At 36.7% G+C, this 26321-nt stretch overlaps 1 protein-coding gene across 3 annotated transcripts in view; it reads right to left on the bottom strand.

The window, feature by feature from the left end:
• DENND2C (DENN domain containing 2C) overlaps positions 1 to 26321 on the bottom strand; it is an 86468-nt gene that overhangs the window by 21906 nt on the left and 38241 nt on the right. For 2 of the 3 annotated variants that reach the window (XM_057714377.1, XM_057714557.1), the window contains exons 2-8: positions 13157 to 14159; positions 12340 to 12476; positions 11822 to 11934; positions 11042 to 11212; positions 7680 to 7776; positions 3057 to 3101; positions 1025 to 1212 (exon numbers count right to left, since the gene is read on the bottom strand). In XM_057714377.1, coding sequence (XP_057570360.1) covers positions 1025 to 1212; positions 3057 to 3101; positions 7680 to 7776; positions 11042 to 11212; positions 11822 to 11934; positions 12340 to 12476; positions 13157 to 13968 — 1563 coding nt within the window. In that variant the 5' untranslated portion in view covers positions 13969 to 14159. Of the gene's footprint in view, positions 1 to 1024; positions 1213 to 3056; positions 3102 to 7679; positions 7777 to 11041; positions 11213 to 11821; positions 11935 to 12339; positions 12477 to 13156; positions 14160 to 14256; positions 14317 to 26321 lie in introns of all 3 variants that reach the window. The other variant, XM_057714466.1, reaches the window with a different exon arrangement.

Raw genomic sequence — 26321 nt, forward strand, 5'->3', positions numbered from 1 at the left:
TAGGCTGAGTGTTGTCAGTCTTTCTAGTTTCTCAGGAAAAAGCAGAAATACAGATTTTTATGTGAAATCTGACTTTTAAACAAAAAATTGACAATAAAAATTTTATTATTTTATTACTGTGCAAACCCAGAAAACATGTCTATTGGCTCAATGTGCTCAGAGGCCATCAGTTTGTGAGCCCTGAAGTCACAATTATGTTCTCTGTATTTACTACCACAAAGCTCAGAGCCACATTTGGGGTCTTTTTTGTAAGCTCTGTGAGGGCAGTGACCAAGAAGATGTATTTCAGCTTCCCAGCACCTAATCTTGGCAAATAGTAGGTATTTATGCAATATTGATTAAATAAGTGAATGAATTATTTTGTGAAAAAGGTAGAGTAAATGAAATAATACTGTTAATAGTTACCATTTATCAAGTGCTTACTTACTATGTGCCAGGAACTGCATTAAGCACATTACATACATTATCTCATTAAATTCTCACGAATAGGGGATAAGATTATATAGTGCTTACTATATGTTAGACACTGTTCTAAGCGCCCTATATTAATTATAATTCACTTGTTTAATCCTCATCGCAACTCCATGGGGTAGACACTATTATGATAAAGACCCCCACTTTACCAATGAAGAAAACGAGGCAGAGCAGTTTAACTGCTCCAAGTCACAGAGTTAATAAGTGGCAAATGATAGTTGGCTCACAGTCCGTGCTCTGAACTGCTATCCTACCCTGCCACATTCATCATTCCCCTCATTAAGGATGAGAATACAGAGGCTTTGTGACTTGCTAAAGGTCACTTAGTAAACAGCACAGCAAAAAATAAAAACCTAACTTGAATACTGAGCTTAAGTCCCCCCTGGCTGCAGCTCATGCCTGACACAAGATGTCATCAGAGTCACTGGATCCTATAAAAAGTACAGTGTTAGTAAAAGCTGGTTGAGACAAAAGTAAACAAAAAGAGAGGGAATAAACACACAGAGACACAGGAACATTCCTGGATGTCTCATGGCCTCCGTGCACTTACCTTGCTAGGGAACTGTTGTATGACCTGGGGAATGTAGCTTATTTCTGATGGTTTCTTCTGTAGAGACACCACCACAAAAAGTTCAAACAGCTGCTGCTCCTGTAATTCAATTAGGTCCCGCTCTAAGGTCTGGTAGTGAGGATTCCTCTTCGAAGACTGCTGCAGTTGTGCTATGCGCTTGTGGCGACCTGCGATGAGATCATGAAGCCCTGTTTTCCTCTGTAGCCCTATCTTCCCTCTAGCACCCAGAGGTCATGACCCACGCGGGACTAATCTTCACTCAGGCATTGCTAATGAATGCTGACTAACCAACGTCTGCCACCCAGACATGTTTGTTAGGGCTACCACACACTTGGAGGACAAATGCAGATTCTCACAAGCACCTGGGGGCCCTGCAGTGGGACGGATGTCCTGTGTCCCAACCGATACCTATGTATGTCTCAACGCATACTCTGTGCTATCCCATCTTTCATGGCGTGACACCAGGACACACAGAAAATGTCAGGTAAAAGCACCGGCCTGACAACAGATGCCACTGTAGGGACCATGAAATCACAGGTGGGGGAAAAGATTTGATAAAAGAACTGAGCCCCATAGAAGGTAAGTACATATAGAGACAAGTTTGATAAAATTAAAACAAAAACCATCCTCACATTAAAGAAACTGTTCTTTTCCATTCTCTCCTTGGCATATATTACTAATAATGAACATATACTTATATCAATAAATGGTGCTAAATGCAAGAGAAAAAAAAAGAAATATAAGAAGATATCCATTAGCAGACTATTTCTCAAAAGAAAGAATTTATAGACGCATACTATTTAAACACTATGAGCAATTCCGCCCAAGAGTGGACAGCATTTATCCTTTATTCTCATTTACCTCTAAATTCTGAATAATTTGGGGGAGCCTCCACTAGGGGACATGCAGTACTTGCAGAAGAAATAGTCTAAGCATTCCGGAGATTTGCTTATATGTCATTCTGAGCTGAAGATTGATTGAAAGACTCACCCTTTAATTGTTTCGCTTTCCTTTTGAGATATGATGCATTCTGCCCCCAAAGAAGTTAAAATGTAGATCAAAATATTAAGAACACTTAAAAAATAATTTTGGAGTGCCTCTCCAAAATTATCCCATACACTTAGTGCTCTAGGTAAACCTTCCTTACTCCAAAGTGCTCAGTTCAAGTCAAGAAAATTTTAGGGCCTGTTTCTCGGTAGCAACAGCACTAAATTAGTCACCTTTACACATCCACGCTGAACTGGATGATGACTTAAGTTTCGCCTTCGGTCAGGCTACAGAATCAAACACCTGAAGCAATTTAGGCTACTGGTAGGAGCACATGGCTATTAATCATAAGATCAGAGTATCAGACCTGGAACTGCCTTGTACTCAGCCTTGATAATTCACATCTCCTACTTTTTCCATGGCTCAGTTAAACAGCAACTAAATAATTTGCTGTGAAAATTCATTAGATGAAGGATATAGAGCACTATGACTGCTTGAACAAATACAGCCAAAAATGCATGACATATTCTATATTCTAACAGAAAGTAAATGGTACAATAATCTAGAATATAAATACCTATAAATAAGAAACAGATCAGTGCTTCCTGTCTCAATGTCAGAGATAGCTAAGATACTCAAATAACTACACTTGAGTGACTGTGAAAAAATCAGATATTTAATGCTAAGTGTTTGTCTCAGAGAATGATTCACATACTCTGCTTCGGCTGCTGGAAAATTACTGCACATATGTCTGAACATGCAGCTGTGCCGCTCCCCTCAGAACATTCCATCTTAAGAACTATATTGGTTTGCCTCACTCCACCATGGGAGATTTTTAATGCTGTCAAACATCAGACAGTGTACTGTTCAGTTCCCCAAATCTCAACAGGTCCTTATAATGAAGACATCACCGACAAAGTGAAACTTCGGTAAGAAAAAACATGCTTAACCACAAAGGTAGGTGCCACTCCACCTATAGCCAGGATCATCACGTGAAAGGGAGCAGCCCCACTGACTCACTCACTCTTTGGCAGATACTCGGCATCACTTTCGTACCCACTGGTTTCACCTGAAAAGAAAGAGTTTCCATTTGTATTGCCCAACAAGAACAGGCAGAACATGAGGATGAGAACAGCATAAAAGCTCCACAGACCTGGGGACTTGGAGTAAAGAATAATAAGGATGCGGAGCCTTTCTTCAAACCACTTAGCTGTATCAGGGCAGGACAGTTGCAAAAAAGAATAAAAGGCTTAGAGAAGAAACTACTTCATCCCATCTTCTTTCCATACCCACCCTCCCTCCTTGGTTCCCCCATGATCCCTAATTCTAGAAATTAACAGCAGTTCGGGCTAGTTTTAGGAAGGCTTGGTCAGAGTCTACATTCATAACCTTGTCTTTATATTCCCAAATAAGGTATCAAAGGTAGAACACCAACCTGGCTAAACAAAAATCTCAACACGGAACAAACTATAAATTTAGATGAAAAGGAAAATGTGAGGCTAAGAAAGATTACCAAATACGTTTATGAACATTCTACCTCTATTATGATGCCTCTAAGCCACCTCTAAGGCCAAACTGAATTGAACTTTAAACTCTTACAGTACTCCATAGATGGCTTTGAACTGCTCTTATTTTCCACAATTGGATTTTAAATATTGAGGCTAAGGGGTTTTGTTTTTAGAAGAGAATGTTCTGTACAATACTAGGCACATTGTCAACATACAACAACAACAGCAAAGGTAAACAACCAAAACACAAAACAAAACATCGTAAACATGTGAACGAAAAATTTCTAAATTAAGTCTGAAAAGTTAAAGCAAAATTTTAAAATATAAAGAAAGGGGAAAATTTTAAAGTATTAAGAAAACCAAGGACTACAAGTCATAAATGAAAAAATGTATGGAAGTTTGATTGTATAAAAATGTAAAATTTCTAATTAATAAAAAATCATTAGTAAATTCAAAAGGTAAATAAACTGGTGAAATATTTGTAATACACATTGCAGACACAAGGCTAAGTTTCTTAATATTCAAATAGCTGTTACAAATGAAGAAGGAAAACACACCACAACAAAAAAATGAATAAAAGAGTAGGAACAGGCAATTTATAGAAAAAGACTGACAACTACTGATAAATATAACTGTCCAAATTCATAATTAAAGAAATGTAAATTAAAACAATAAGTAAGATATACTTTTCAACCATGATACTGGCAAAAAATAAGTTCTAATAAAACACAGTATTAATGAATATTACTATGAAAAAATCACTTTCAATAGCTGTCCATAGAAATATAAGCTGTTAAAATCTATTTGTGAGACAATTTGGCAGCAGTTATAAAAATTTTAATTTATGTGTTCTTTAAAGTATGTGTTCTTTGATTAAGAACACTGCTAGGAACTTATTCTACAGATGCATTCTTACCAATATACAAAAAAAAAATCTATATATCTATATCTTTATCTATATCTATATATACCTATCTGTTTATAAAATTTAATTACCCACAGGTTAAATAAAATGTTAGAAACAGCCAAAATGTTGTCCGGCTAAATAAAATTCTTTTACATTTATACCAAGAAATACAGTACAGCTATGTGGATCTCTATGTGTTGATACCAAAAGAGCTCCAAAGTATATTAATTATATTTTTTTTAAAAAGCAAGACAGGGACTTGCCTGGTGGTGCAGTGATTGAGAATCCACCAGCCAATGCAGGGGACATGGGTTTGATCCCTGGTCTGGGAAGATTCCACATGCCACAGAGCAACTAAGCCTGTGTGCCACAACTATTGAGCCCACGTGCCACAACTACTGAAGCCCACGCACCTCCAGCCTGTGCTCCACAACAAGAGAAGCCACCACCATGAGAAGCCCGCACACTGCAACAAAAAGTAGCCCCCACTCGCCACAACTAGAGAAAGCCAGCGTGCAGCAATAAGACCCAACACAGCCAATAAATAAATAAATAAATTTATTAAAAAAGCAAGACATACAAAGTCTGAATAGTATACAACTATTTGGGGAGAAAAATATACTTGCATGTGCATAAAATTTTCTGGAAGTAGTAGGAGGAGGTTTGGAAAACTTTGGCTTTCCATTTTATCTCTTTTTTTTTTTTTTATTTTTTTGGGGGTACACCAAGTTCAATCATCTGTTTTTATCCATTTTATCTTATTGTATATTATTGTAATTTCTTGCTGTGCTCATTTTAATTTTGAAATAAGGAAGAAGAGAACAAAAAAATACTGTCTCTTTATAGGATGTATGAGAAAGGTACATAAGAGATGTTATAGAAAAAGCAGTTATTTAAATATTGTGTACTATACAGATTTTACAACTTCAAACTAACTACAATGAGAAAAAAAAAGTATACTGAAGCTATAAAATATTGTTCAGTATGAAAGCTGTGAGCTCCTGAGTCCAACTTGTATCCTTAGTGCCAGGCACCTCTCGGGAGCCCATGAAGTGTCTGGAAAGAGGAAAAAAGAAAGAAAGAAAGGAAGAAAGGAAGAGAGGAAGAAAGGAAGAAAGAAAGAAAGAAGGAAGGGAGGAAAGGTAATTTACCTGGAAAGGATCTTATTTTTATAAGACATTTAATGTCTTTAACATATTCACATCAATGGGTTTTGACGATCTACACTCCAAGACACTGAATGAAGGTTAAGGGGTTTATAAGCCAATAGGAAAATCTATTGAGAATCTGTAGGGATCAAAAGAGTGCTAAGTTTTCCCTTTTTTATATGTGACTTCAACACACAAAATTATAAGGGCAAATAAATCATTTTGTGATACCTGATAACTGAGAGTTAAGAAATGTTTAAGTTGGAACAGATTCAGTAAAATCTAGCATGTACCGGCAGAGTAGGTAAATATAATTATCTGGTTCTACGAGCCATTATTGATATACAGACAAAAATATAAGGAGGAAAACAAAAATCTGAGAACTGTGACTATTGAGCCAGGAGATCCTCAGACATGAGATAAATTCCTACGGTCCACTGAAGAAGCTGGCCACAGAGACTGGGTAAATGCATGTTTTCTTTGAGCCATGTAAAAGAAAACAACGTGTGGGGACTACTCCTTTTTGTGTGTGTATGTGTTAGCAGCTGGCAGTTTATGCTCTTGATTTTTTTCTTTTCAATAATGATACAGTGAAAAAAAAGGATTTGGCTCTTTAAAAACTTGTCTTAGAGCCAAATTACTAAAATGTTCCTAATCCATAAAGCATTCAAATAAAATAAGAGATCAGTGATAATCTACCTGGGGTGGCATATCTGCTGAATACAATTATCAACAGACTGCTGTTAACCTGGGAAAATAATGTTTTCTAAGAATTTGTCCTCATTTCGGTGTCTTGATATTTCACATAATCTGCAATTTATAATTTATTTCCTTATCTATATAACAATATTTGCTACATACAGTTATTTAGAAAAACAATCATAATGTATCTAAAAGGATCCAGCATAATATCTGGCCTCACTGTTCATCTTCTGTATCTTGTTCTGAATTACACAAATAAAAAGCATTTGTCCATATCTTTATTGAATATATGAAAACACAGAGAGAGGAGATAAACTGCTAAAAATCAAGATTTATGAGAAAAACTGAGAGTAACTGTTGGTGACAGAGAAGAACAAGACTTTGTGTTATCACGTTCCTTGATTCAAATCGATGCTTCCTCCTCTGGCTCAGTAAAGTTAGGATAGTTCCTACCTCCCAGTGTGGTCATGTGTTGTACACCAAATAAAGTACACAAAGAAACTATTACTTCATTCAATAAATGGTAGCTATTATTATTAACAATAACCAGAAATATTTCTTCCACAGAAGACTGAAATGTTTTAATAACTGCTTTTGAAAATATGAAAACTCACATTTAAAATGGTGACAAAATGATTTTAATCATCACAAATTAAGAAGAAAGAGTCCTGAATTATTGAATGGGAAGTTTATTTTCACATAGTAGTTGTTAGAATAAAGAAAAGATTTTCAATGGAAATTAAGAAATTTCTGTCCTTGGAAGTCTGCAAAAATATGAAACATTCTTCACTGGTATGACTTGGCTGTTGTTTCTCACTTATGAATCTCATAGACAAAAATTACTAAACTCTACACATTCTTTGCTAGACAACCAAGTTAAAGTTGTAAAGAAGATTCTACAATAATAATTCATTATGGATGTTGAAAGTTTCTGAATTAAGACAATCTAAGTTTGATCGAGGCTAAAGGATAAAACTACTGAACTTAGTAGATGACTACAGGTTGAGTACCACATACCTTCAGTATATATATACTTAATATTTTCATTTTTCCACTGAAAGGGTTTATACTGACAAAAGACTATAAATCAAAGTAGTACTACAAAATAAGGATGCAACCTGTCCATGAAAATCAGTCTCATTGGTTTATAACTATTTTTTAATTTATTTACTTATTCATCCAATAGTTATTACTTGGTACTGAACTAAACAAAAGGGATTTGAGGAAGAACAAGAAATAATCCCTTGGCCTAAAGAAGTTTTATGTTTAAGTGGGACAGGCAGGAAAGTAAACCAAAAATTATAATTCACATCAAACGTTAAATTATATAATGATTCGCCCCTCGTATGCTAATAGCTATGGACAGTTGGAACAATTCTTACCTTTAGAGGGAGGTACATCTTTTCCAGTGTAAGGGTGTAACTTTACCCTCTTCTTTCCTCTCTTAGATTCAAATATATCATCTATTTTCAATACAAGCTGAAAAAAGACCAGAAAAGTACAAGTTAAAACAAACACCAACAAGTTTTGCAGCTTGATGATATTAACTTATCAGTGATTCCCATTCAAAGAAAGATCCATTTTACAAATAAAAACCTTTACATTTTTCAATTTTGAATCTAAAATTATCTTCAGTAAGATGATATGCTGCTCTAATACACAGTCCACTTAACATGGGTAGGAGAAGTGGGAAAGGATATTTCCTTTCCAGAGGAATTCCACACAGGCTCTTAGAGAGATTGCTTGTCATTCCATGTCACAACATGCAGGAAATCTGGCTACTGCACTCCATATATTGACCAAGCCTTACCAACGGACTCAAGTTTTTGCTTGCCCAGAGTAGGAAGTGGGATATTATTCATGCGGAAGGCAGAGTGAGGCACAGTTACTTTTGCTCCCAGGAATTTTTGCAAGGAGAGGATAATCACGCTTAGAAAAGTTTTAGTCAAAAGGAATACTCTCTTTGCTACTGGGAGCACTAATATTATAATTTATTTCAGAAACATGTCATAAAAATAGGAGATTCTCAAATATGCCCCAGTATGAAAACCACGTTCCATTAAATATGCATTATTCCCTACAATTCTCTCTTTGCTTCTGGGAAGTGTGTCTAAAAGAGAGAGAGAGAGAGAGACAGACAGACAGACAGACTTGGCTTAAAAAAGAGGAAAGAAAGCTGATCAACAGCTACTTTTAAAAGGAGAAACTGATTAGTTTTTCTATGTATATTTTTCTTTTTTCTTAAAATTCCAAGCTTTTTCTTAACTATTAATCTTGATTTGACATATTTAATGCCCAGAATTACAGTTAAGAACATTATATAATATGATAACCAACAAAGTTGCTTGAGAAAAATGCTCTTGTTTTTTCCTTTGTCCTTGTTTCTCTAGTAATCCTGGCAATCCATAGGCAGTGAATCAGTCCACTGCAAGAAAAATAACATGTGAGTAACATGTGCTTCCAATATGCAGATTAGTCCCACATTTTTGGATGATTTTATTCTTTTAAAGATTTTCCATAACTGTAATTCAAGTGAAAAGTTACTGATATTCTTAAGTATTAGCATTATTAAAGAAAAAAAATCCAACATAAAAAAGTATTGTTAGGGGCTACAGGAAAGATGTATGACAGTAAACATGCATTCTGGGTACGTGAGGACCAAAAATAGTATAATTATTCATGTGCATTTGAAAAGTATACTCAAAAGTATACTCAAATATTATAAAGGAAAGGGAACTATTATAGAAAAATGAGATAAAGTAATAAAATTCACATTTTGATTATGAGCTAGGAAGAGGAGCCTATAATTACCTTCTATATACTGTAGAATATTCTTCTTAAGAAATGATGGAAACCATATTGCTGTACACACTTGACACAAACAATATAAAACATTAGGAAATCTACTCTAGCAAACAATCCCACACAGATTTCCACAGTAGAGAAAGAAAGGAAGGGTGGGGAAGAGGCATATGGACTAGATCAGTTATTTTCAAACTATGAAACCAGTTTCCCTTCCAGGGATAGCTCAAGTCATCAAAGAGCAAATAAGTGAAAACTGCTTTCCTCACAGAATGTTGTTCTTACAGACAGTCCAAAACAAAAATTTGTATTGCAAGTGGAACGTTCTAAAAGGATTTAATCCAAAGAGGGTCACACGTAGAAATGCTAATAGTCTGTTTCTGCCTCATGATCAAGAATTCGTCACCATTTTTCTCTTCCCTACTTCTCAAAAAACCCTTTGGGAAAATATTAGAACAGGAAAAGCTGGATCATCTCACCTATAATCAGAAAGAGAACAAGCTTTGAGTACTCAAGGGATCCATAGTACATAAAATACTGAGGCATGAAATCAAAAGCATTGCAAATCTCCTTGGGTCTCATTAAACTCTACAATTCATAATTTCTAAATATTTGTTAATGCTATTCCAAGACCCGCATCTTAAATGCAATTCCTTATGTGTTTGTGTCTAGTCCCTGTGAACACATGATCTGTTGTTTCTGGAACGTGTGGGAGGCTGCTTTGTTGTGCCAGCATGAATTATCAGAGGAGAGAACTACTGCAGAATGCCTGACAATTCTTTTTTTTTTTTTTTGGAAGTACAGTTAATTTACAATGTTGTGTTAGTTCCTGGTGTACAACAAAGTGATTCAGTTATGCATTATATATACATATATCCTGGCAGTTCTTTAAACCTCTGATTTTAATTAGTCCTCACCATACACAGGAGAATAAACACCTAAAGATTTTTTTCCCAAGAGATCAGTTTAGTGCTTTAAAAAAAACTCTGTGTCTTTTAACACATCACATATTAAAGAGGGAGGGGCAGGAAATGGATCAGAAGAATTAAAGTAACTGTGGAACAGGATATTTCCCCAAGGAACCAATCAGCAGTTACTAAACCAAGAAACAGCTACGACTTTGGTTTAATGTTAAAATCAGGTATAAAAATCACGTGCTTAATGAATACATCTAGCTAATCCATATGGGATTAAGGAAAAGAATACTATTTAAATGATTTTATTTCTTCATTTCTGCATGGTAATCCTGAAAACATTCTGAATTACAGAAGAAAGTAATGAAGGGTTTTAAAATATTTTCATGCAATTTCCTAAGTATCTCTCCTAAAAAAAACATATTACAAATAATCCAAATTTCTTTATTTTGGTTCAATCGCTCTCATTGAGATGATTTACAGACTTACTGCCTTTTCTCCCTTGAGAGAGAAGTCTTTTATTAGGTATAATTGGCAAACATTTCTATTTCTAAGTAATAGTAAAATTTCTTTTCTCCTTCCTCTGAATGTACATTATTGGCATATACACTTTGTCATTACTGAAAATTTGTAAACTGAGGCACAAAACTGAATTAACTTTGCCTATTACACAAATGAGTGAGAACAACACTGAAGCCAGCTTAATAGAAGGTCCTTTTATATGAGATTCTAGCGCTTCCTTCACACAGGCAGCTGATTTTAATGAGAACTAAAGTAACTGAAGAGAAGCCCTCCATCTAAAAATCAATTTTCCAAATCCACACATACACACAAAAACCTTGGCAAAAGCCATTCACGCATTTTTCTTGCATGAGCCCAAACTTAAAAAACTTAAGGCTGCTTTCCAAAGCTTCTAATTCCAGTAGGTCAGTTCTAACCTATTATTCATTTCAGTCTAAAGTTTATTTATTCTCATTTGTTGAAATGCTGAAGTAAGAGTCGAAGATTGAAAGTACTGGAGTTCTTACCCTTGGAAGATTTTTCCTTTTCCTGTTTGCAACTTCTCCAGCTCGGAAAAGCTTCCATTCAGTTAAAGTGACGGGCAACGTGGTATCCTTTGTGAGCTTTGACCGTAAATAAGCTTGTGTGTTCTTTAGTTCCATAGTCTTCCGGTGAAGGAACTGAGCTTTGGGAGGAAGCTAAAACAGAAGAGGTACCAGTAAGGGTAAGATCATCTAGGTAATGCTCTCAACAGGCGTGTTCTCAAACAAAGTCAAAGCTATCTTCCCAAAATATTTATCTTTCCTTTAATCATCTAAAGTGAGGCTACCATAATTTCTTTTTCACTGTTTGTAAAGAAGCTTCTCAGGTTTCTAATTCAAAGTTCTCCTACAGCAATGTAATCAAATTTCCAGAAAACAACAGCTCAGAGTCCTCATTAACTCAAGGCAGCCTTTGCTTTCAGGGCTGGTAAGTGCTTCCAGGGACCAGACAGGTAATTTAGGCCACAGGGTGATGTGAGACTATTGTGGTGCTATGGTAACTATAGTGAACTAAAAGGTTTATGGTCTGTCTGAAGGTGTTTATATTCAAGTTTTCTGAAGCGCTAAAAAACAAACAAAAACCCCTCCCCAAAACCAAAGAAAAGAAAAAGTTTTGTGCTGCCCATGCTGCCCCCTCAAAAATAAAGAACAATAAACACACATTTCAGTGCCTCTTAGTTTGGGCCCTAGTTAAACCATTTTAACAGTTTCGTAGGACCATAAATAAGATTCTAATGTTTTCTAATATTAATTCTCTGGTTATACCTTGGGTGCTTTGAAAGCACTTTTAGGGGGTGGTAGCTTCCATGTTGAAGGGGATTTCCACATGCGCAAAGGCTGCACTGGAATATCTTCATATGGATTTTCTTTGGTGGGATCTTGAAAGACAACGAAAAAAAAAGTTTAGAGGAACATAATTAAATGGGAACACAGTGACTACACTTAAAAGGAAAAAGGAAAAACTGACTAAATATGTTCAGCTTTCTACATCACTGTAGGGATGTTGGTCTCAAAATCAATGGTACTTTAAGCTCACAAACCACTCAGGCATCCAACCAACCTAAAAGAATTCTCAAAACATCTACTTCTGAACTGAATAGTCCACTAAACTAGCTGTAAAATCCATTAGAGAATTAAGGAATTTATACAACAGAGGTTTCAACATTAAAAAGGAAAATCTAGAGCAAGACGTGCTTGATTGTAAAAGAAAATACCATACTCTAGTTAAGGACTCCACCAACTACATACTCATTAAATTTAACTGCAAAGTTGCGGACACCTACATATGATATCCTCATAGATATTGTCCTCAGACTGTGTGTAATAAAGCACTGAGCCAGAATTTCTTCCAAGTTCTTCATGAATCTTCCGTGAGTTCCGATTTCGAAAGTGCTGAATGTCCTCAAATTCAAAGGATTTCCTTAAGAAGGAAGATACATTTTAAATTCTATCTTTTAAAACTCTAGTATTCTTTATATTGGTATGATAGACAGAAATTGATAAACAAAGGACATGTGTACAAAATTACAAAGGTGTTTTATCAGATACCAAAGAATAATAAATTAGGCTGGTGCCCTATATGCACCATGAGAAAATTGGAGGCTTTTAGCCAATTACATTCCTGTTCTTCTTTGGGTACTTTATTAAATTCATTCTCTAATAAAAAGTGAGGCTAACACGAGCATGCCCTAAATGAAGTAGAAGAATGTACTTGCTTCCCTATACATTTTTTTTTTTTTTTGGCCACACTGTGTGGTATGTGGGATTTTAGTTCCCCAACCAGGGATAGAGCCCATGTCCCCTGCGCTGGAAGCGCTGAGTCTTAATCACCGGATCCCCAGGGAAGTCCCCTATACATTTTTAAAGATATAAAATGGAAGTTTTTCTATGGCTCTTATGTCAGTAGATTGTCTTAGATATTACCTATACTCCCACTATTTCTCTTGTATGTATTTTCCCCTTGGGTTAATCAACATCTGTATGATCAAATTAGAGGTGTAACCCACACTTGGAAATGGAAATTGGTTTGAAAAGAAAAAGAAGCTCAACAGTTCTATAAAGAAAATACTTAAAATCATTACCTTTCAAATAAAAACATACCTTTTAGATCTCCCTCTGATTTTTCCGCCATATTTCTTTGGTTCAGCTTCCTGAGAAGAGGCCAAAGAGGACTCTGCACAAGACTTACTTTCACAGTATTTTCTGTCACAGTTTCTTTCTTTACACGGAGTAACACCAGGTTCAGATAAATATCTGAATGTCCTACGAGGTTTTGGCAAAGGATTTATAGAAGGTCCACATTCTTGTCCCTCAGGTTCAGAGTAAATGTTTTCTAAGCTCTTTGTTACTCCATATGAACTCTCCAGAACTCTGAAATTCAGTTCTTTTCCTGAGGAGTCACAATGTTCTAAAGCCAAATTTAAGAATTTATCTGGGGGAAGTGCTTCTATTTTCTTCCACGGTATTTGTGAGGTATAGAAATTTCCTGGAGGTAATGAAGTCTCTGGATCCAAAACTTCTTTCCAGCTTTCAATTTGTTTGACCCGAGAACATACCCTGGTAGATTCTGACTCATTTTTAAAGAAGCGTGTATCATCATATTCATGTTTCTCACTTTGATTGTGGCTTTTGGCATCTTCATTAATACCTTGATCAACATTTTGAGAGTTGGTAACATCCAGCTTTTTGCTCTTTCCTTCAGCAACAACATTTCTCTTAAGAAGAATATCTTGATTACAGTTATTATATCTCACTCCAAAGTCCTCTGAATGCCACTTATCTGGATTAGATATACCATTAGTTCTTCCTTCCCACTGAGAAATTTTTTGTTTGATGTTTTTGCAGTGGCTTCTTGATAGCGTATGAGCAGCAGAACGAGAAAAACCAACATCCATGTTCCCAGTTGGGTGCATGATAAGCGATGAATTTTACTAAGGTTCCATTACAAGTAACTGTGAAATACTATAATCTTTACGCTATCAGTTAGAATCCAAACAACTCCAGTATTTTCCTTTCATCTTTAACTTGAAAATCTTTTTTTAAAAAGAAAAATTCTGATCATCGATCCTTGTTGAAAATGACTACAACTTTATCTTGAATAATCCTATTAAAATGAAACGAGTATGTTAACACGGCTTTATAATTTCCTAATTTAAACTCCACTAAAACACTGCCCACTTATCCCTAAATAACTCGCTTACATTTCATATGTAAAGATGTACCTGTCATCCATTAGGCAATTCAACTTCATAAAGGCATTCCTAAGATAGTGGTATAATATTACAGAGGAAATATTACTTATGGTTTTCTCAAACTGTCTGCTTTAACGTTCTGCATATTTAATTTCCTAAAGTTAAGCAGAATGAGGTTTTGTAAGAGATTACACATAGTAGTATATACTATTGTATAATACGATAGTATTATACATTGTAATAAATCAATTCTTTATGAAACCTTCTCTTAATGAAACAAGGACCAACAGAGTATTATAAAAAGCATGCAGAAATACATCTCAAGTAACCAAAAAGTTTATGTATACATCCAGAGAAAGAGCCAGTCAGTCTAGAAACACACCAATAGCTGATTTCCTTCTCCAGTGCTGTGCTGAGATAATAATAGCTCATCACATACCCTTACTTCAGCTTTACTATTAGCAGCACAGAATCCCATACACACTACTGCCACTAAAGACACTCCAAGGAGCCATTAACTATTAGTTGCTTTGAAATGTAATAACCAATTTTGTCACTGACTGAACTTTCCACATCTCTGCTACCACACCCTTGACCCAAATCAGCAAAAATACTTAACAGTCACTGTCACATCCCTTCCTTTCACATAAAGGCTTCACTCATTTAGGCCCATTAACTGTTTCCTCAAATGCAAAATTTGGCAGAGAACTTTTCCTATCAACAGAGTAAAGACCTGATGTCAAGTTCTACAGTATACTGTTTTAAAATAGCAACTGATTCAATACTTCCTGAGGCAGGGGTCATCCTTCCTTGAGCTTTGTCTGTGTGGCCTTGATTAAAAAGCAGGAATATGTCTTGCCCCAGCTCTGTCAGTGTAGCTGACCAAAACTGATACATACACAACACACACATACAATTTGTTTTAGGCAGAGCAACTGCTAATCGGGACTCCCATCAACTTTCAATTAAACTCTTTCTTCAAGTTTGTAGGAAAACTAGGTTTGCTAGCAAATAAACTTTGATGAGGGTCTGATGCAAAGAAAATCATTCTAAAACACCGTAAGAAATTAAACTCATGTGGGTGGGAAAAAAACAAAACAAAGCACCCAAAGTATAAAAGCTGTTGTGCAGAATTCTTGACAAGACTAATGAACAGAATTTGAACATCCAATCAGCTTCTACTGCTCATTATTAAAACTCTGAAAATCTTTTTCTAGTTTCTGAGGTTTACAGAGGATTCCTACGGGTTTTAAGGTGTCCTTTAGACTCCGGTTTTCTTCACTACAGATAAGATGGGAGTATTTTTCTCTCTCCTAGGAGCCTAGTCAAAGTTTTTACCAGTCCTTGTTAACTCTTTCATTACTCTTCCCTTGTTAATGTGTTTTGAGTATGAATGAGTCGAACTGAGAAGAAAAAGATGAAAACTGCTTTGGCTAAAAAATAATGTTTAACTTCAAAAGTACTGGCAACAAATGGCTTAATCTATGGAATTCACATACAAATATAAATGATGGGTATTCCTGGCGGTTCAGTGACAACAGAGTAGCATAGCAACATGACACTCCTAATCTAGGTAGGTATTATGAAGGGAAATGCTACTTTCTCCTAAATGTATGTATTAACACACTGCAGCTTTTAAAAAATGACAAATGATTTGAAAGCCATAAGTCTTAATGCATCCTAATTAGATCAATGCCTCTACTGACATTACAGAGAATCTATTTTTATACATGACTGCACAGCTCCAAGTTTTGCCAAATTAAACTCTTTATAATGTGGCTTGCCTATTCTTATATATTAGTTGTGATTTTGTCCTATCCAAAAAATAAGAATCACCAAACCAAGAGGTGCCTGTTTTGTTTTTCTTACAGGCATCTCACATGACTGTCCTTTTAGCCTAATTAAATTGAGTCACTTGGCTACCCAGGCACCTCCTCCCCTACAGCTCTCCTAGCCTTCAAGATTCTTTATATATCCCATTCCTCACTTCTCTAGTTTCTTGCCTTGACCTCCACTATCAGCAGACATTCTAATCCCCAAGTGCTGGCCCAGTGTTCAAGTCCCAGATCTCTCCAAGCTCCATCTTTTGAAAACTCCCTAAAGCCAACTTATTCACATATTTGTCCCTAGAGATTGCTTTCTCAAGCTTGCTTCAACAGTTCTAATAGAAATACAGATTGAGAAAATATAACAGCTTCAATAATTTTTAAAATTTTGTTTCTTCTCTTAATACTACAAAATGAGTCAAAGACTCATTTTTTTAAAGACTATTAAGTCAGGCAAGACTCACAGGAAGAGAAGCCAGAGCTCACGATAACCACAATGGGCAACCTCAACAGGAGAAACAGCACCTTGGTTCCTCGGGTGGGCAAGAGAAGTATAAATGTGGAAAACTAAGCATGGTTTTAAAGGTATAATAAAACAGAATGCTTGGAGTAAAGGCTACTAATCAAAAAAATTTTTTCCTACTCTTTGTTCCCAAAGAGGTGATTCTTAATCATGTTCTTTTGTTTTTACAGTAAGTCCCCCACATACGAACAAGTTCTTTTCCGAGAGTGCATTTGTAAGTCCAATTGTTCTTAAGTCCAACAAAGTTAGCCTAGGTGCCCAGCTAACACAATCTGCTATATAGTACTGTACTGTGATAGGTTTATAATACTTTTCACACAAACAATACAAAAAAACAAATACAAAAATAAAACATTTTTAATCTTACAATACAGTACCTTGAAAAGTACAGTAGTATAGTACAACAGGTGGCATACAGGGGCTGGCATCGAGTGAACAGGCAAGAAGAGTTACTGACTGGAGGAGAGAGAGGGGGTGGGAGATGGTAGAGCTGAAGGATCGTCAGCAATAGGCGATGGAGGGCAAGCTGCAATTTCACGCCTGATGCTGAGGACACAGGTTCTGGTTCCTTGCTGGATTCAATTCTATCTACTCTCTTGGAAAAAACGATCCAGTGATGTCGCGGTAGTAGCTCTTTTTCTCTTGTCATAGATGACACAGTAGCACTGGATTGCATTCTGAACGGCGGTTGCAACCTTCATGTGCTGTTCTACATTCGGGTCCTGTGCCTCAAAAACTAACAGTGCCTCCTCAAATAAAGAAAATCCCCTTGCCATTTCCTGCTTCGTGAATCTCTTCAGTTCCTCAGTTACTTCTTCTTCCACCTGTCTCTCTTCGTCCTTTATCTGGGCCTCCAGTTCCTGGAGCTTCTTAGCAGTACCAGCTATATCACCACTGCTTTTATGCTTGCTTCCAGACATCCTGGGCTTGAAATAAAGATACTGTACTACTGTACTCTATACAGTACCATACAATAAAGTACACAAAAGCACAACCACTCATAGAGGATGCATGCACGTGACAGTGTACATCAGACACATGAACTACCTTACGTGATTGGACATGCGAACACATGTTCGCATCTTTGAAAGTTCACAACTTGAAGGTTCATATGTAGGGGACTTACTTACTTTCTACTACTTTCCTGAGTATTCACTTTCACCCAAGATAAAGCAACTATAGCTTATCAGCTTAAGATATAATTTATAGTATAACATCATATATAGGTTTCTGTGCTCTTAGCCTTTTAAAAGAAACCAATCTAAAACTATTCAGGTACGTGAAATTCTCTTTAAGAAAGAGAATGTTAATGTTCTATCTTACTAACTCAAGTCTACATAAGGAAAGTTTCCCACTCCAAATCCTTTAAAATATTTTACTTGATTAAATATAATCTGGCAAAATAGGAAGAATTTAGAACATTCTAAAAGTTGACTTAAAAACTGATGAAAGGGTATACTTTTAAATGGTTAATTTTTGCTATGTGAATTTTACCTCAAGCAGAAAGAAAACTGATGAAAGGGACAAAGAAGACTCTCACTTCTTGTATGATAGAATAATTGGGCTAGACTTGCCTTCGCAACATGAAAAACTATAAAACTGGACTTGTATGTAAAATAAGTGCTTTCAGATATTAGATAACAGCAAAGGACTGTGATCCCTGAAAGAAGGAAAACAAATGAAGTGGGCACCAAGATGGCCCAGCTTTCATCCTGGAGGCTCTTTGCATAAAATAGCATAGAACATGGTAACCATGCTGAGTTAAGGATAAAGAGACCAGAGTGTGGGCAAAGGCAAATGCAATCTTCAGGGTACATATCAGAACAGAGGGAGCAGCACAGAAGAAAAGTTCCAGAAATCTATATAGGATCTACTTGAGTCTTGGGCTGAATACTAAGCTGGTAATGCATAGGGTAACACTACACAGGGCTGGACAACAAATTACTGGGAAAGAACAACTAATGGAACCCTGTGAAGCTGACTAATACCAGAGTTAACAAAGGTCTGGGAAATGTTCAACTTCCAATGATTAACATAAGGGAGGCCTGGGTAACTCAATAGAGACAGTTAGGAGGTTACAGCTCGCCAGTTAGGACTAAACTAGCCCTAGAATGAAGGCTACTTTAGAACCACCACCACAAAAAAAAAAAGCTTTAAAAAAAGCCTCAAAAGGATCAAGTTGATTTATAAGTAATTTAAATAGCCACAGAAACAAAAGTCAATGATTTTTACATGAAGACATCAAAATCCAGACACTTCACGATGTAACATTTTCAATGTTCAGCATCCAATCAAAATTACTAAACATGAAAGAAGCCTGAAAATGAGACCCATAATCAGGAAAAAAATCAGTTAACAGAAACAGAACCAAAAATGACAGACATGATAGGGTTGGCTGAGAAAGACTTTAAGTCAGATATTTTAAATAAATTGATAAACAAAGCAAAATATGAACATAATGAGTAGAGAAATGCAAGATGTAAAAAAGAAAACAAACAGAACTTCCAGAGCTTAAAAATACCCCATCTGAAATGAAAAATTTGCTCGATTGTTTGAAAAGCAGATTTTAGATACTGTAGAGGAAATGATCAGTGAAGCTGAATAAGCAGTAACATAAACGGTCAAAAAAGTGAAGTAAAGAGAGAAGAAAAGGCTAAAACAAAAACAAAAGTCTCACTGGGACAATATCAAGTGGTTTATCTTACATATAAATGGGAATCCATTTATAAGTAAGAGGTGAGGGGGTGGGAGGCAGGGAACAAATATTTAAGAAATAATAGCTGAAATTTTTCTAAGTTTGATGAAAACTCTTAACACATACATCCAAGAGGCTCAACAAATTCCAAACAGGATAAATAAAAGGAAAGCCTTACCAAGGCAAACCATAATCAAGTTGCTGAAAACTGGTGACAAAGAGAAAATTCTTAAGAGCCAAAGGAAATAATATACATCACATACATGAACAACAAAGTTAAGTCAGAAAACAATGGAAAATACTTAGGGAATTCCTTGATGGTCCAGTGGTTAGGACTTGGCATTTTCACTGCTGGGGCCCGGGTTCAATCCCTGGTCTGGGAACTAAGATCTTACAAGCTGCCAGGCACAGCCAAATAAATAAATAGATAGATAAACAGATAAAGTGCTAAGGGGGAAAAAACTGTGAATCTAGAATTGTAGACATATCCTTCAAGATGAAGGTGAAATAGAGACATTTTCAGTTAAACAAAACTGTTGTGAATTTGTCAACAACAGACCTGCACTTAGGGCCAGTGACATAATTTGTGGGTCCCAGAGCAAATTGAAAATGTGAGGCCCTTTGTTCAGAGTACTTTAATGGTACATATGAAGCTTTTTCCTTTTTTCTGCAGTCTCCTTTCCAACTTGTCATGGTGTTCTAAATTTACTATTTAATGTTTTATGTAAAAAATTTTTAAATTTAGATTATTAACATGAGTCTTACCATTCATCTATATATTGTGCAATATCATTTTAAATGCAAATATCAGAGCATATAACTCGAATGCAGAATCACTGAAAGTAAACAATTCCTGTTTCATGGCCTGTCCTAAAGGGTACTTCCAGCTGGCCACAAGAGACAAACACAGCCAAATTCAGGAAGGTTGGAAGGAAGAAGAGAGAGTCCCTTTGGACATGGGAACCAGCCAAGAGAATACTCTCAAGCATAGGGATACTTGTAAGGGGAGTGCAGATCCTCACATGAACCTGTGAGCCCAGTCCTGTGATATGGGGAATGCACATGCTAACTTGGACCTTACGGTTGCTGGAATCACCTTCCTGCTAGCCACCAAACCAGTATGCCATGCTCTAGCTGAGACAGGGTCTGGGCAAGTACAGCCAGGTATACTGGGCAAGTACTCCCCATCCTGCAGGACTGCCTCCTTAACTCATGACAGACAGGTAACCCCTAAGAATCTTTAAACCTCTGCCAGAACACACTGGATTGGGGTGGGCAATAGACTTGCCCCTGCAAAACCAAGACCTCTGCTTGGCTGCTCACCAGATATACCATGGTGCTGCCAGTATGGGATGGGATAGCCATTGTCATGCCCCACCCCAAGACACTATAAGGTATATACATGCCTAACCTCAACCATCAAACACCCAAGTTTCTGTTGAGACCAGAGGGTGGCAGTGGTCATAGGGTATAGGTGAGGAAGTGACAACCAGGCATGGTCAGGTATGCAGGGAGCCAGAGAGAGGACAGCTGAGAATCCATCCTAGGGAGGTGGCAGGAAGCCAGACTGTGTGTGAATTGTGGCTCTAAGCCCCTGGTGCACACTACATTGTCCAATCAGAGTTCACTTACAAAACCCAAATTCAAGGATAACATTATCAGAATCTCAAGATGGCTACTGCACAGCATAAAACCCAAGGCTCTTCTGAGCGTGGGATCCTGTGCAACTACATTGATCATATGCCCATGAAGTTGGCCCTGTTTATACCATAAGAAATGTTAAAGAAAGTTATTCAAGTTGAAAAAAAATGATACCAGATGGAAATCTGGATATAAACAAAGATATAAAATAATGAGAACCAAAAATGCTACATATGGATAAATAAAAACCACATATTTTCTTATTATTAATCTGTTCAAAAATGATTGCTTAGAGTAAGCATAATAATGTACTGCAGAATTTAAAACAATGTCAAAGTAAAACGTAAGACAAGAGCGCAAAGGAGGGAAAGAAATACGGAAGCAGAGCACTAAGTTTCTTACTTTATATATTAAGCGGAGTATTTATTTGAGGAGGATAGGTTGAAGTAGTATGTTGTAAATTCTAAAGCAACCACTAACAGAAAAAAAAATAGCCAAGAAATTAATAAAAAAGATTAAATGGAATTCTAAAAAATACTCATTGCAGAAAAAGATGTGGGAGTGAGGAGAAGAGGAAGAGACACAAGAGCAGCAACCACAAAATAACCACATGGGACAAACAGAAAATGAATACCAAGATGGTACACTTAAATATGACCATACTAATAACTATGTTAAGTGAAAATGAGCTAAGCTCTAAATAAAAGATGATCAAACTTGATAAAAAAGCAAGACCTAATTCTACATTTCTATTTGCACATTGAATAAAAAGTTGCACTTTGAATAAAAAGACATAGATCTGGTTAAAGTAAAGAGATACACACACCAAACACTATCATAAGAGCACTGGATTGCCTATATTAATATCAGACTCCTGGGCAAGAAACATTAGGATAAATAAAGAGGGACATTTCAAACAGATAATAGAATCAATTCATAAAGAAGAACAATCCTGAATGTTCATTACCTAATATAGTTTCAAAATGCAAGAAGCAAAAAATGTCAGAACTAAAATGACAAATGGACAAATCCACAATTTTAGTGAGGATTTCATCACACTTCATCAGTAGTAATTGACAGAAAAATAGACATAAAATCAGTAAATATATAAAAGACTTGAATACCACTATCAATCAACTTTAAGTGACATTTTAGAACACTTCTCCCAACAATATGATTCACGTATACATGGAACATTTACCAAGAGACCACATGTTGGGCCATAAAATAAGATGTGACAAATTTAAAAGGATTGAAATCATCCTGAGAATATTTTCTAACCCACAACGGAAATGAATTAGAAATCAGTTCTAAACCAAAAGGAAAGTCCCAAAATATCTGGAAATAAATGCTTATATTAAAAAAGGAAAAAAAAAGTTTAAAAACAATGAACGAGGATACTATTTATTGGTGTTTTAAATTGAAGCACCTTTTACCCCATTAAGTTTCAAGTTGTATTCTAATTTTCTCTCCAGATTAAACACTCTAGCTTATTAACATTTGTTTAAATTATTTTACAGCCAATACTGCACAAAACATACCATTCTTTTCAAAGTTACATTTTTCTAAACCATGTAGTGAAATTTGAGTGTCATCATTCCACCTAAGAATTGAGAAATAAATGATTTAAGTTTCTCCCTTAAGAAGGAAAAAAATAAATAAAGCCAGAGCAAGTGGAATAAAGGAAATAATAAAGGGTGAATATTGACGAAAGAGCAACAGATGAACAATGGAAAAATACCGATAAGACTAAAAAACTATTTAAAAGGATCAATAAATTGATAAAACCTCTAGGTAGACTGAACAAATGAAAAAGAGAGAAAAAGCACAAGTTAGCAATATCAGAATGAAAAAGGGGGGCATCACTGCAGATCTCACATGAAAGGATATAAAGAACTATTATGAATAAATACATGCTAGTAAATTTGACAATTTAAATGGACAAATTTCTTGAAAGAAGAGAAGTACCAAAACTGATGTAAGAAAATATAGGAATTCTGAATATCTCTATATTTACTAAAACTTAATTTAAAAAAATTTTTAATTTTAATTAAAAACTTTCCCATAAAGAAAAGTCTAGGTCCAGAGAGTTTCACATATGAATTTCACTAAAGGAATAACGTTAATCTTATACAAACTCTCTCAGAAAACAGAGGAAGAAGAAACACTTTCCAACTCATTTTATGAGGCCAGCATTACCCTGTTAGAAAATCAGACAAAGACTTTACAAGAGAAGAAAAATATAGAACAATATAACTCATGAAAACAGATGCAAAAATCCTTTAAAAATATTAGCCAAAAAATTCCACAAATAAATATAAAAAGGATACTATGCCATGACTAAGTATAGTTTATAACAGAATGCAAGGCTGCTTTAACATGAAAAGCCATCACATTTATGACATTAAAAAAAAAAACAAAAAACCACTCACACTGGTCAAAATGGTCATCATCAAAAAGTTTACAAATAATAAATGTTGGAGAGGGTGTGGAGAAAAGGGAACCCTTGTATATTGTTGGTGGAAATGTAAATTGGTGCAGCCACTATAGGAAACAGTATGGAGGTTCCTTAAAAAACTAAAAATAGACTTATCACCTGCTACAGCAATCTCACTCCTGGGCACATATCTGGAAAAGATGAAAGCTCTAATTCAAAAGGATACATGTATCCCTATATACATAGTGGCACTATATATAAGGGCCAAGACATGGAAGCAACCTAAGTGTCCATCAGCAGATGAATGAATAAAAAAGATGTACCCACACAGAGAGGAATATTACTCAGTCATCAAAAAGAATGTGGTGTGTGTATATATATATACAGACAAAGCTGTAGTATATATACACAATGGAATATTAGCCATAAAAAAGAATACTGCCATTTGCAGCAACATGGATAGACCTAGAGATTATCATACTAAGTGAAGTCAGAGAAAGACAAATATCATATGATATTGCTTATATGTGCAATCTAAAAAATAGTAAAAATGAACTTATTTACAAAACAGAAACAGACTCACAGACACAGAAAACACACATGGTTATCAAAGGGGAAGTCGGGGGAGGGATAAATTGGGAGAGAGCGTGGGATTAACAGATGCATATTAACAGATGCACATTATATAAAATAAACAACAAGGAATTTACTGTATAGCACAGGGAACTGTATTCAATATTTTATAATAACCTATAATGGAAAAAAATTGAAAAAAAAAGGATGTAGATATATACATATACATATGTATAACCAAATCACTTTTCTGTACACCTGTAACTAACACAGTGCTGTAAACCAAATATACATCAATTAAAAATTAATAAATAAGTAAATGGAAAAAACCTCTATATGATTATCTTAATAGATGCAGAAAAAGTATCCCAAGATGGTGGAGTAGAAAGACCCTTTGCTCACCTCCTCTCACAGGCACACTAAAATTATAACTATTTACAGAAAAAATATCAATGAAAAAGACTGAAATCTACCAGAAAACATCTTCTAAACTCAAGATACAAAGAAGGAACAACAAGACAGGTAGGAGCAGCAGAGAGAAGCTGTATAGTCAAGACCCATATCCCTGGGTAAGTGACCCACAAATGGGAGAATAATTATAATTGCAGAGGTTCTCTCCAAGGAGTAAAGGGTCTGAATTCCACATCGGGCTCCCCAGTCTGGGGGTCCTGCACCAGGAAGATGAGCCCCCCAAACACTTGGCTTTGAAGGCCAGCAGGGTTTACTTTGGGGAGAGCCAGAGGGCTGTGGGAAATAGAGACTCCACTCTCAAAGGGTGAACACAAAATTTCACACACGCCAGGATCCAGGGCAGAAGCAATAATCTGAAAGCAGCCGGGCTCAGAACAACCTGCTGATCTTGGAGAGTCTCCCAGAGAAGTAGGAGGCAACCGCAGCTCACCCGGGGAAAGACTGGTGGCAGCCACTCTGGGGGCTTGTTCTACCACGTGGATAGTGGTGCTGGCAAGCACCATTTTGAAATCCTCCCTCTAGCTTTTTAGCCTCAGGACCTCGCTAACCAACATTTAGGCACCAGTACTGGGATGCCTCAGGCCAAGCAACTACCAGGCGGGGACAGAGCCCTACTCTCCAGCAGACAAGCGGCCTTAAGACCCCCTGAACTCACAGCCGCCCTTGGACGCATCCCTGTCCACCAGAGGATCCAAGACCTGGCCCCACACACCACACCCAGGACCCTTAGGGCCCTGCAGCCAGACACCCTGGGACCCAGCTCTGCCCACCAATGAACAGGCAACAGCCCCAGAATTCCCTGGGTCCCAGCCCCACCCACCAGCAAACCTGCACTAGCTTCCAGACCAGCCTCACCCACCAGTGGGCAGACACCAGCCCCAGGACAACTGCAGCCCCACAACCTTCCACAGTAGGACCCAGCCCACCCAGCAGCAGGCCAACACAAAATTTGGGACACTCTGGACCCCACAGTCAGCTGTGTGAGAAACAGGCCCCACCCACCAGTAGTCCAACACTAGCTCTGAGACACTTTGGCTCCACAGCCAGAACCCAGGACCCAGCTCTGCTTACTACTGGGCTGGCACTAGCCCCAAGATCTGGTTTAACCCACTGGTGGGTGGGCACCAACCCTGGGATCTCCTAGACCCCAACTGCACCCACCAGTGAGCCAGCACTAGCCCCGGGGCCCTCTGGGGTTCTGCAGCCAGCCAACTCATGACCCAGCCCTGCCAAAAAGCAGCTGGCAGCCTCCTCAAAAGGCAAGGCCTGGCAACTAACCAGACTGGGGGCCAGTCATGCCTACTAGACTGTCCACAGTAGTCAGCCCACCATAACAGAAGAATCCACACAGCCCAAATAGGGGGCACCCTCAGCTCTGGTGACCAGAGGGGAGTGTGTTTCTGGGACACATAGGATGTCTCCTACAAATGGATACTTCTCCAAGGTCGGAAGAAAAACCAATCTACCAGGTACATAGAAATAAAAACAGCAAGTTAGGCAAAATAAGGTGACAGTGGAACATATTCCAAACAAAGGACCAAGATAAAACCCCAGAAGAAGAACTATGTGAAGTGGAGATAAACAATCTATTTGAGAAAGAGTTCCAGGTAATGACTGTAAAGATGATCAAAGAACTCAGGAGAAAATGAGTCAACAGAGCAAGAAATTAGAAGTTTTAAACAAAGAGTTAGAAAATATAAAGAACAACCATACAAAAATGAAGAATACAATAAATGAAATGAAAAATATACTAGAAAAAATTAACAGCATGCCAAATGATACAGAGGAATGGATCAGTGAGCTGGAAGACAGAGTAGTGGAAATCACTGAAGCTGAACAGAAAAAAGGAAAAAGAATAAAAAGAAGTGAGAAGAGTTTAAGACAGTTCTAGCACAACATGACACATAT

This window comes from Hippopotamus amphibius, chromosome 1, assembly GCF_030028045.1.
Source record: "Hippopotamus amphibius kiboko isolate mHipAmp2 chromosome 1, mHipAmp2.hap2, whole genome shotgun sequence".
NCBI classification, from domain to species: Eukaryota; Metazoa; Chordata; class Mammalia; order Artiodactyla; family Hippopotamidae; genus Hippopotamus; species Hippopotamus amphibius.